The sequence below is a fragment of the Scyliorhinus canicula genome, chromosome 3, assembly GCF_902713615.1.
Source record: "Scyliorhinus canicula chromosome 3, sScyCan1.1, whole genome shotgun sequence".
In the NCBI taxonomy this organism is placed as follows: Eukaryota; Metazoa; Chordata; class Chondrichthyes; order Carcharhiniformes; family Scyliorhinidae; genus Scyliorhinus; species Scyliorhinus canicula.
Window position 1 is genome coordinate 28,869,777 of NC_052148.1, and position 12,552 is coordinate 28,882,328.

Genomic DNA, 12,552 nt, shown 5'->3' on the forward strand with positions numbered 1-12,552 from the left:
CTCTTTTTGGTGCATGCTGGGTACGTTCAGGTTATTAATTGGGACAAATACATTGTCCACATTCTCTTACCTGGTGAAATCGGTCATTTCCATCATAATCATACACATCTGTTTAGCCAGCACGATGATATCATTGCCGCTGTCATCCCACTTTGCCACCTCCGCATCCAGCTTGTTTTTCTCCTGGTGGAAGCTCTCCACTTGCTCAGCAATCTTTGCCTTTTCTTCTTGGGGCAGCTGAGCCATGATGGCCTGTACCAGGGTATGGGAGGGAGGAAGAAAGTCACAAATGAATGAAAATCAGCTTCGATATTGTTGAAAACTTTTCCAACTCGTGAAAAGCCTGTATTCAAAGTTTCTCCAAGCAAAATATTGAGCTTCTCAAAATCATATTTTGGGATGTATTTCCACGGGATCCTGTCTGACCTTTCACATGGATGTAAAAGATTGTATGACACTGTTCAAAAAGGAACAAGGAGTTCCTTCCTGCCAATATCCGCCTCTCGGCCAATGTTAATAAGGAATAGATTATTTGGCCATTTATTTCATTTTTGTCGGTGGAAAATGGCTGTGTGTAAATTATGTTTTCTAGTGTACAACTGTGAACACGCCTCAAAAAGTGCTTTGGGGTTGGAGTCATGAAAAGCATCATATAAATGCAATTTCTTTCTATCATTCTTGACAATTCTGGATCAAACCTTGACATTAAGGGAAGATCTGTTGAGGGCTGAAATTGGATAATTACAGGTCAAATTCTCCCAAGAGCCCGCCACCTGCTTGATGGCGGTGATGTTGGGAGAATACGGTGGGGGGGCCCAGAATTTGGTTTCACGCCAGCGTGAATTTACAGCGGGATCTTGATTTGATTTGATTTTGTCTATTGTCACGTGTACCGAGTGAAAAGTATTTTTCTGCGAGCAGCTCAATAGATCATAAAGTACAAGAAAAGAAAATACATAATAGGGCAACACAAGGTACACAATGTAAATACATAGACACCAGCATCGGGTGAAGCATACAGGGGTGTAGTGTTAATCAGGTCAGTGCATAAGAAGGTCACCATGGCGAGTCAGAAAGCCTGCGAAGGGACAACGTAAATCTCATTTGCATCCTGTTAATGGGATGTAGATGAAGGCCCGAACCCCCCCCATGCCAGGTTCTCTGCCAAGCCAACGGAAAGACACACCAGTATGAAACACATTCAGAACAATGTGGCATGCAGATGCCAGCACCCTATGAACAACGCTTAGAGCTGCCACCGGAGTTTAGGATGAGACCCTCTGCAGCCTTGGATCCTGGAACACCGCAGCAGTGGGTCGGGGTACATCTGCAGGTGGGCCTTCCAAATTCGCTGTCCTGGAAGAGGTCCATCTTCCAGCCTCAGAATGTTCCTGGAGATCCACCTTCATTCTCAGGACGTCCCTCTTCGGTCTCAGAGTGCTGTCAGCAATCTATCTTCATTTTCAGGCGGTCCATCTTCTTCCTTCAAAGTTGGGCCAGTGATGTTGGGCGCCTTTTCAATATGGCACCCGGGCATGTAGGCAGACTATGTGCCATCCAGGCCTGCCCCTCCACTGAATACGATATGAAACACCCAGGTGCATAATTATTTAGGTCGGGGCCGGATGATTCGGCATGTTTTCCCACTGGCCTCTGCAACGGGAATGCTCCATGGTCCTGTCCCTGCCACGTCACTGAGTCTCGAAATGAGAAATTTCCACTCTACATTTCAGGCCGCAAATGCTAACTGAAAAAGGTGGCCACATGCAGCCTAAATAAAGCAAAGAGTGGGAGAGGGGGAGAAATGCTTTATTCCTCAAGATATGGAACGGAAATCACCTCACAGGAATTGTTTAATCTGTCATTAATTTGAAGACAACAGGGTAAATCTTTCAGTCCGCCGTTGGAATGGTCACGCGCGGCACAGGCAATTTGACGGACCATTGAAATGTCTCGGGGTGGGCGGGACCTGAAAGTTCTGCCCATCGAATCCAGAACTTCCCTTTCCTCTCCAGCCAAACTGATACCAAACGAAGAATGAAAAACCTTTCCAGGGAAAACACAGATCCATGGGCTAGATTTGACAGTCGGGGCCATGACCAATTTTGGGTTCACGACATAACACTTCTACCACATGATGCCCGGCCTCGACCCCGATTGGGTCCCCACTTTGAAACCACTAATTAGCTGCATTCCTGCCAGGCAGCTGATGATTGGCCAACTGATGCTTTATTTGCCAGGCAATGAAAGCAGGGAGAGAGCAAGCGGACCACTCACCATCCCTTCTGTCTACATCATCCTGCCGAAAACCAAAATAATCCAGCCCACATTATCTTTTTAAAACCCATTTATCTGCCTGAAATTAGTGAGTTTATATTCACATCATGTAATCTGGATGCCACTGATATCACAAAAGCATTTGTTAACATTTTTGAACTATTTTGCCAGCTCTACCTTCGTCTACTGTGGCCTTGTTCACTAAACCATACATTTAACTGTTTTCTTCATGCTCATTGTATCTCTCTGCCCTCATTGTCTACTAGCCTCCCAACTCATCCCCAGTTTCTCTTTATTTAAACACCTGTGTTTCGTTCTTCTGCTTCTGGACTAAGTAACCCCTCATCCTTGATTACTTCAGCCTACATCTGAACTATCTTTGTCTTCTCTGATCAGCATTTGCAAACCACTATCCCCTTGAATATCTCGCTCAATACATACAAATTCATCCTTTCCCTCTGGACAGTCAAGTCAGCCAAGAGGCTGTGCCTACACACCCTGCCTCGACCCCTCTCTCAGTCCCAGGAAGTTGCTTTCTTTTCTGTCCCAAAGCGTCAGCACTTGTCACATTTGTGACCATCTCTTGCTCAGCTCTCCATCTGAATCTCTCCAATCAGGGATTCTTCCATCACAAAACAAACTCCAACCAAAGTCAGAAATAATGGGCGGGATTCCCCGACCCCCCCGCCGGGTCGGAGAATCACCGGTGGGGGGGTGGGGGGGGGGGGGGGGGGGGAGGAGGGGGCAGCGTGAATCCCGCCCCGCCGGCTGCCAAACTCCGGCGGCATTCGGCGGCTGCTGGCAACGGCCCCCCTGGCAATTCTCCAGCCCGCGATGAGCTGAGTGGGCGCCCGTTTTCAGGGTCCCGCAGGCGTAAATCACAACAGGTCCTAACCGGTGGGACCTGGCTCCATGGGCGGCCTGCAGAGAGGGGGCACGGGGGGGGGGGATCTGGCCCTGGAGGGATCTGGCCCTGGAGGGTGCCCCCATGGTGGCCTGGCCCGCCATTCGGGGCACACCGATCCTCGGGCGGGCCTGTGCGTGGGGGCACTCCTTCCCTCCGCACCGGCTGCTGTCAACCTCCGCCATGGCCGGTGCGGAGAAGAACCCCCCTGCGCATGTGCTGGGATGATGCCAGCACACGCTCACCCTCCGGTGCATGCACCAACTCACGCCAGCCGGCGGAGGCCCTTTGGCGCCAGTTGGCATGGCGCCAAGCCCTTCCACGCCAGCTGGCGCGGCGCCAAACACTCCGGTGCCATCTGAGCCCCTGAAGGTGTGGAGGATTGCGCACCTTCAGGGCAGCCCAACGCCGGAGTGGATCACACCACTCCTTGGCGCCGGAGTGGCCCGCCCCACCAGTCCGCGGAGAATCCCGCCCAGGCCGGAATTCTCCAGCAGTTGGGATTCTCTGTTCCCGCTGGCAGTACCCACCCTTCCCCATGGGATTACTGACGGCGTAGGGCGGCTTCGATGGGAAACCCCATTGTCAAGTGGTGGGAGCAAAGAATCCTCCGTCAACTAACGGCGCGCCGCCAAGAAACATGCGGCTGGGGGAACGGAGAATCCCGCCCATGATCTTTACCTTTCCAGCCCTTCATTGCTAAAAATTAGGAAGGTTAAACTCATAATTTTGACCCTTGCCCCAACTCCATGTTGATGCCAACTCCATCCTCTTCCCCCCACAACTGTCTTAGGTTCAAGATTGCTTCAGCAGCATCCTATTGATCCAAATCTAAGGTTCCAATCCAACATCCTCTCTGCACTTGACTCTTAACTACTTTGTAACATGGTTCCAGCAAGCCATTCAGTTCTAGGCAGCTCACCTCCACTTTCCCAATTAGGGATAGATAATAAATGCTGGGCTTGCCAACAATGTTCCGATCAAAAGAACAAAGAAGAAGAATAAAAAAGAAAGACAGCCAATGTCTGCCTCTGGAATATCACCTGTCCCTGTGTGTACCTTAAGTTATCTGCTGCGAAAATCCTCATCCATGTTTTTAAATCTCTAAACTAGGCAGTGCTTCCTTGGTTGCCCTCCAGTCTTTCATCTCTATAAATTCCTTCTCACTTAAAACTCAGTTATCCTATCCTGTTCCATTATATATTTGCTCATCTTGTCCTCTTATTCTTGTTGAACTGCATTGGTTTCCTGTCTCACACTGTGGATGTGCCCAGCTCTAAGTCTTTCATCACTCAATATCCCCTTAAACCTTCTTACGACTCCCATAAGTTTGTGCACCCATCCCCTGTCTTGCCTCAGGGTCAGTGGCCACAGTCTTAATCCAATTAGTTCTCCACACGTTGGAATGACCTTCCTAAACCGCAAAACCCCTCAGTGTCTCGAGGGGTTTCCCTGTGTTAAAGGAGAAAGTTATTATTGCTTGTTTAGCTCACTTGGCTGGACATCTGGTTTGACGATGGAGAGAAACCAACAGTGTGGGTTCAATTCCCATAGCAGCTGAGGTCATTCATGAAGGCCTGCCTTCTCAAACTTGCCCCTCGCCTGAGGTGTGGTGATCTTCATGTTAAATAATCACCATTCAGCTCTCCCCCTCAAAGGGAAAATCAGTTTATGGTCATCTGGGATTATGGCTACTTTACATTGTTGCCTAATATATATCCACGGTGTGTAAGGGAAGGTGTTGGGCAAATTCCTGCTTTGATTCAAACATGCCTGAAGGTGAAAGGAGCAGAATATTCCCTTTGCATTGCATTACTTCTCGCACATTGACTTCAGTGACAATCACTTGGAGTTGCTACCTTAGGTAATATAAAGGTATGTGAGCCCAGGATTAATACCGCGCAAAATGCGCCTATAAATTAACATTGAAAGCAGAGGTGATAATAAGTTGTTTGGCAACAAATCTGATTGTCTGAAACACTGAAGTGACTGTAATCTTATGGCCTATAAAAAATGTATTAGGTTGACAAAGGATTTACTGAGGTACAGTCCGCAACAATCAAAACCAGAACTTTAATAACAAATTCTGATAGTTTATGTAAAATTTAAAGATGGGTCTGTCGTGTATTTGAACCGAGAACAAATAGCGTTGGTAGCTTGCAATTCTTTTGCTAGCTATTTTAATGATGGCATTAATTCATTTATTTGAAATGGGTTGACGCCTGCTAAAACCGCAGTCAAAGAATGTCAAATGAAGGTGTTAGCCTTCATCCATTAATATTGCAAGTTCCAGGCTTCGGAGCTTTCTACAGCAGATGTGAGGATAACTATTATAGGATTCACTGACACCCAATATTTAATTATTCAAAGTCACACTCACCCATCACACCTGTCCTCATTGATCTACATTGGCTGCTAAAACCCCAGATGTCTCGTAAATTTATAATTCCCATCTTTATGTTCAAATTTCTGCACTGCCTTGACCCTCCTCATCTCTATAACCTTACTCAATCTTACAATGCGCATCCCGCACCCACAGCTTCCTGATAAACAGTGTTGCCAACACAGCAGGGAGGTCCTCCAGTGTCCAGAAATTAAAAATAAATTTTCTGGAATATCTCTGAGCTCCCTTGTGAAAAAACAAATTTCCTGTGTTTCTCCTTTACTTTGAACGCCGACCAGTTCTCAAATTAGCAATGGGAGAAAGGGACTTTTGGGTAGGGAAATTGGAGGCAGTTAATGAAACTGGCCAACAAGGACAAAATAGCTCGGTTGATTGAAATGAAAAATGAAAATCGCTTATTGTCATGTGTAGGCTTCAAATGAAGTTACTGTGAAAAGCCCCTGGTCGCCACATTCTGGTGCCTGTTCGGGGAGGCTGTTACGGGAATCGAACCGTGCTGCTGGCTTGCCTTGGTCTGCTTTCAAAGCCAGTGATTTAGCCTAGTGAGCTAAACAGCCCCCTGTGCCAACCTTGGCAGCATCTATAAGATGCATTGCAAAAACACAGTAAGAATCCTTTGATAGTAAATTCCAAACCCACAACTTCCACCACCTAGAAGGACAAGAGCAGCGGACACATAGAAACACCATGATCTGCAAGTTCCAAGTCATACACCATCCTGACTTGAAAATATATCCAAAATCCTGGAACTCCCTTCCGAACATCAATGTGGGTTTACATACACCACATGGACTACAGCAGTTCAAGAATGCTGTTCGCCAACATCTTTTCAAGGGCAATTGGGGATGAACAACATTGCCAGCAAAGCTCACATCCCCCAAGTGAATTTAAAAAGAGTTGGAACGCAGCTCCAGAGGCCTCATGCATCCCTCCTTTTTTCATATTCTTTCATGGAATACGGGCATCACTGGCATAGCCAGCATTTGTTGCCAGTCCCCAATTGCCCTTGAACCGAGCAGCCACGGCAGAGGGCAGTGAAGGGTCAACCACGTTGCTGTGGGTCGGGAGTCACAGGCAAGGACGGCAGATTTCCTTCCCTAAAGGACATTGGTGAACCAGATGGGTCTTTGTGACAATCGATGATAGTTCTCGTGGTCACCATTACTGACACTAGTTTGTATTCTAGATTTATTAATTGAATTTATATCACACCAGCTACATTGGTAGGACTTAATTTCTTGTCCCTTGAGAATTCGCCTCCATTTCTGGATTCCTAGTCCAATTACATTGTCACCACACCACCATTGTCTTCCGAATAGCCCTGTGTGCTTTAAACCACCTTCCTCACACTCTCTTGAATGTACTTGTCAAATCATCTTCCTTTCGAACTCTCTCTCCACCTTTAAAAGCCTTTTAAAACCCACTATTTTGACCAAATTTTGACCGCACTGTCCTTATGCCTACTGTCGATTCCTGTCCAATTTTGTTTTGCCGCCGTAAAAGACCTTGGAACGTTTTTCCATGTTCAAGGCACTTTTATAAATGTGTGCTGCTAATGCATATTATTTCCAAAGTGTATAATTTACATTTGCTCAGCCTCTGAGACAACATTCATCATTGCTGATTCTTGCTCCATATACTTAGCATAATAAACTGTACCAAACATGCAGACTCCTGCAGAGGGGCTGCGGTTACTGCATTAAATTAAATGAGACACATTTCTTGTATCTGACCTCACTTTTACTTTTCTGTTCTTAGTTTATTCTTTGTTTCACTGAACAAACTGTTGATTTCTTTCATGCAAATCTTCTCCAATACAAATCGGCTGCCACTCATGTTTGGTTCACCAGCAATGTGGGTGGAACTTAATTCCTTGGCCCTTGAGCCTCCGTTTCTGGATTCCGAGTCCAATTACATTGCCACAACACCACTATCTACATCCTTATAGTCCTGCGTGCTTTAAACTACCTTGAATAAGCATTGTATCAAACATTGTCTCAACCATGGGCCTTCTGCCCATCACGCTTGTGCCATTAATTTTTTATTAAAAAAAATAAATAAATTTAGAGTACCCAATTATTTTTTCCAATTAAGGGGCAATTTCGCGTGGCCAATCCGCCTATCCTGCACATCTTTGAGTTGTGGGGGTGAAACCCACGCAGACACAGGGAGAATGTGCAAACTCCACACGGACAGTGACCCAGGGCCAGGATTCGAACCCAGGTCCTCAGCGCCGTAGGCTGCAATGCTAGCCACTATGCCACCATGCTGCCCACGCTTGTGCCATTAATGATCTCCATAGAATCCTGATAGTGCAGAAGGAGGCCATTCGGCCTATCGACTCTGCGCAAACCCTTCGAAAGATCCCCCTACTTAGACCCAATTCAACGCCCCGTTCCTGCAACCCCACCCTAAGGATTAATTTATCATGGCCAATCCACCTGACCAGCACATCTTTGGACTGTGGGATGAAACGAGAGCACCCAGAGGAAGTCCACACAGACACGAGGAGAAAGCGCAAACTCCACACAGTCACCTGAGGACAGAATCGAACCAGGGTTCCTGACACTGTGAGTCAACAGTGCTAACCACTGTACCACTGTGCCCTCCACCATGCCCCACCGCCATAAACCAACCAGTCAGATCTCACTCGCCTGCCCATTCTTCATAGTATTCAACATTTCTCTTTATGAACTAAAGCGCGGTAGTCTCCACCATTTACATTCTTCCCTTTTATCCCGGGCAGCCACCTGCATTGGGTAAATGCCATTTCGAGTACAGGAGCAGGGACGTCTTTCTGCAATTTTATAGGGCCTTGGTAAGATCACACCTGGAATATTGTGTGCAGATTTGGTCTCCGTGCCTGAGGAAGGATGTTGTTCTTTCTATAGAGGGAGTGCAATGGAGGTCTACCAGGCTGATTCCGAGGATGGTGAGATTGACGTATGAGGAGATACTGAGTCAATTAGGATTATATTGACTGGAGTTTACAAGAATGAGGGGCATCTCATAGAAACATATCAAATTCAACAGGACTGGACAGGGTAGGTGCAAGAAGGATGTTCTGATGTGGGGGAATCAAAACCAGGGGTCACAGTCTAAGGAGATGGGGTAGGCCATTTCGGGCTGAGCCAAGGAGAAATTGTTTCACCCAGAGAGCGTTAACCCTGAGGAATTCACTATCACAGAAAGTAGTTGAAGCTAAAACATGGGATAGAATCTGACCAGAATTTTGCAAAGTGTAAGCCTCAGTCAGAAAACAGACATGGAACTCTCCAGTTGCACTAACTAGCTTCCGCAGGGAATCTTGAGCCTCTTAGCCAAAATATAATGAGTTTGCGTTGTTTACATTGACATTCTGGTGGGACAGGGTCTCATAGAGCCAGGAACCGGCTCCAAAGAGATCTTTAAATGCCGCCCCGATCAGCACTGCAGCTTAAAATTAGGTTCACATCCTTTGTTACATAGAAGATAGGAGCAGGAGGAGGCCTTTTGGCCCTTCGAGCCTGCTCCGCCATTCATCATGATCATGGCTGATCATCCAATTCAATAGCCTAACCCTGCTTTATCCCCATAGCCTTTGATCCCATTCTCCCCAAGTGCTCTATCCAGCTCCCTCTTGAATATATTCAATGATTTAGCATCAACTACTTCCTGTGGCAATGAATTCCACAGGCTCCCACTCTTTGGGTGAAGAATTTTCTCCTCATCTCTGTCCGAAACGGTTTACCTTGAATCCTCAGACTGTGACCCCTGGTTCTGGACACACCCATCATTGGGAACAGCATCCCTGTATCGACCCTGCCTAGTCCTGCTAGAATTTTCTAAGTTTCTATGAGATCCCCCTCATTCTTCTGAACTCCAGCGAGAACAATCCCAACCTAGTCAATCTCTCCTCATATAACAGTCCCGCCATCCCTGGAATCAGTCTGGTAAATCTTTGCAGCACTCCCTCGAGAGCAAGAACATCCTTCCTCAGAGAAGGAGACCAAGACTGCACACAATACTCCAGGTGTGGCCTCACCAAGACCCTGTATAATTGCAGCAACAATCCCTGCTTCTATACTCGAAACCTCTCGCAATGAAGACCAACATACCATTAGCCTTCTTTACCACCTGCTGCACCTGCATGCTTACCTTCAGTGACTGATGAAGAAGGACACCCAGGTCCCGCTGCATGCTCCCCTCTCCCAATTTACAACCTTTCAGGTGGTAATCTGCCTTCCAGTTTTTGCTTCCAAAGTGAATAACCTCACACTTATCCAAATTATACTGCATCTGCCATTGATTTGCCCACTCGCCCAACCTGTCCAGATTATGCCGTAGGATCCCTGCATCCTCGTCACAGTTCACCCTCCCATGTAACTTGGAATCGTCTGCAAACTTTGAGATGCTACACTTTGTTCCCTCATCCAAATCATTAATATATATTGTGAATAGCTGGGGATTGTTGGTGGGAATCTCTTGACGTAGCCCACATGGAGTGGGGAAAATTGGAAAACGTGATCTCTCCAGTGAGAATCATGCATCCCAATTCTCACAAGATCTTCCACCCCACCCACCAATCCCATGGACGGTGTGTAATAATACCCTTTCATTGTCACAAGTCGGGGGTGGGATTCTCCGACCCCCAGCCGCGTGGGAGAATCGCCGGGGTCGGCGTGAATCCCGCTCCTGCCGTCCTCCCAATTGCAGGGGGATCTGGCCCCGGGAGGTGCCCCCACGGTGGCCTGGCCCACGGTCGGGGCCCACCGATCCACGGGCGGGCCTGTGCCGCGAGGGGAACTCTATTTCTCCGCATTGGCCGCTGTGGTCCTCCATGATGGGCGATGCGGAGACGAACCCTACCGCGCATGTGCGGGGATGACGCCAGCACGCGCTGGCGCTCCCGCACATGTGCCGACTCGCGCCGGCTGGCGGAGGCCCTTCGGTGCCAGTTGGCGTGGCGCCAAGCCCCTATGCCACCAGCCGGCGGGGTGCCAACCACTTCAGGGCAGGCCTAGCCCTGGAGGATTCCGCACCTTTGGGGCAGACCGATGCCGGAGAAGTTCACACCACTCCGCCCCGTCGGGATCCCCCGCCCCGCCGGTTATGGGAGAATCCCGCCCCAGAAGTTACTGTGAAAAGCCCCTAGTCGCCACATTCCGACACCTGTTTGGGTAAGCTGGTACGGGAATTGAACCCGCGCTGGCCTTGTTCTGCATCACAAACCAGCTGTCTAGCCCACTGAACTAAACTAGCAGGATAAAGATCGTGGCCTATGTTTCTATGTTTTTTCAGCAATGGTTAGTTCGTAATACTCTTACCTCTGAGAGAGGAGGTGATGCTCATCTCACTTTAAAAACAAATGTGAAGTAGCGAGACATGGAGGATGAAGAGCCGTACCTTCCTGGCCCCCCAGCAATGGATTTTGGAAGTACCCCAAAGTTGCGCTGGGAATCCCTCTCAGAAGTTCCCAGGGAAAGTTTTATGCGGCAATTGTCCAGAAGGGCTGACTTCCTGTAGACAATTGTGCTGTGAACCATCCGACAAAATGATTTAACTTTGGTTGGTTCTTTACACCAATAGTTACTCTGAAAGAGTTCGAAAGAAGAAATAAACCTGCTTCTAATTTGAACAGAACTATTTTCCACACCCAGACCGAGCCAAACAGAGGACACCCTCCACAGTAAAGGTTCCCCACTCCACAATTAACCATGCCCCAGGGTATTCCCAACAAACCCCCCCTCCCTCCACCATGGGATTGCCTCCACTCCGAGCCACAGAAGACCGCCATGCCCTTCCCCTTTTGACTGCCAGTCTGCTGTCCAAGCCTCCCTCTCCCCCTCCCCACCCAATCCCCCACCCAACTCATCCCCCTCAGCGCAGACCTGACTGTCTCCCCTCCTTCTCTCACCATCCCGACTCACCCCCCCAGTGCGGACATTACGACCCCTTCTTCTCCCACCACCCCAACTTCACCCCCCCCCCCCCCCCCCCCGGTACTGACCTTACCCCACCTCCTCCCACACCACCTCCACTCTTCACCCCTCCTACATACCCTACCCCCATTCCTCCCCAACCACCCCAATGAGCCTCCCAGCATGGACCTGGGACCCGCCCCTCTCCCCTCACACCCAGAGCAGACCCACCTCGACCACAGCCCGCTACCCCACTCAGGGGTCACAAGTCAAACCTGACAATAATTATCTTTGACAAAGAGTCATTGGACTCGAAACGTTAGCTCTTTTCTTGCCCTGCAGATCCTGCCAGACCTGCTGCGATTTTCCAGCATTTTCTCTTTCGTTTAATAATCATCTTTATCAGTGTCACAAGTAGGCTTACATTAACATTGCAATGAAGATACTGTGAAACGCCCCTAGTTGCCACACTCCGGCGCCTGTCCAGGTACATTGAGGGAGAATTCAGAATGTCCAATTCACCTAACAAACACGGCTTTCGGGAATTGTGGGAGAAAACAGCATTCGGAGGAAACCCCCGCAGATACAGGGAGAACGTGCAGACTCCGCACAGACAGTGACACAAGCCGGGAATCGAACCCGGGTCCCTGACACTTTGACGCAACAGTGCTAACCACTGTGCAACCGTGCAGCCTGAGAACCACCTCGCACACTCCACAGCAGACCTAACCTGACCCAACACCCCCTCGCCCCGACCCAACCACACTCATTTTCCTTCGTACCAGTGAGAGTTTCCCCCCGAATCCAATTGACCTCAGCTTTGCAAGGGCTCCTTGATGCCATGCATTCCACTGCCTAGGTCGATGCTGGATGGTCAATACGTTTTGATTCCTTTCAGACCTTTTGGTGGTTTAATACAATGGAGTAGGATTACAAAGGATAAATGGCATAGAAACAGGCCATTAGTTCAAACCATTTGATGCCTCCCACACCACCTCGACTCTTCCCCCCACATACATTCCCTACTATATTCCTCCCCCTACCACCACAACTTGCCTCCCAGTGCG

The 12,552-nt window shown here is 48.5% G+C and overlaps 1 protein-coding gene across 3 annotated transcripts in view; it reads right to left on the reverse strand.

Moving 5' to 3' along the window:
- ctnna2 (catenin (cadherin-associated protein), alpha 2) overlaps positions 1–12,552 on the reverse strand; it is a 1,599,328-nt gene that overhangs the window by 193,808 nt on the left and 1,392,968 nt on the right. For all 3 annotated transcript variants that reach the window (XM_038793235.1, XM_038793233.1, XM_038793234.1), the window contains exon 15: positions 71–252. In XM_038793235.1, coding sequence (XP_038649163.1) covers positions 71–252 — 182 coding nt within the window. The remainder of the gene's footprint in view (positions 1–70; positions 253–12,552) is intronic.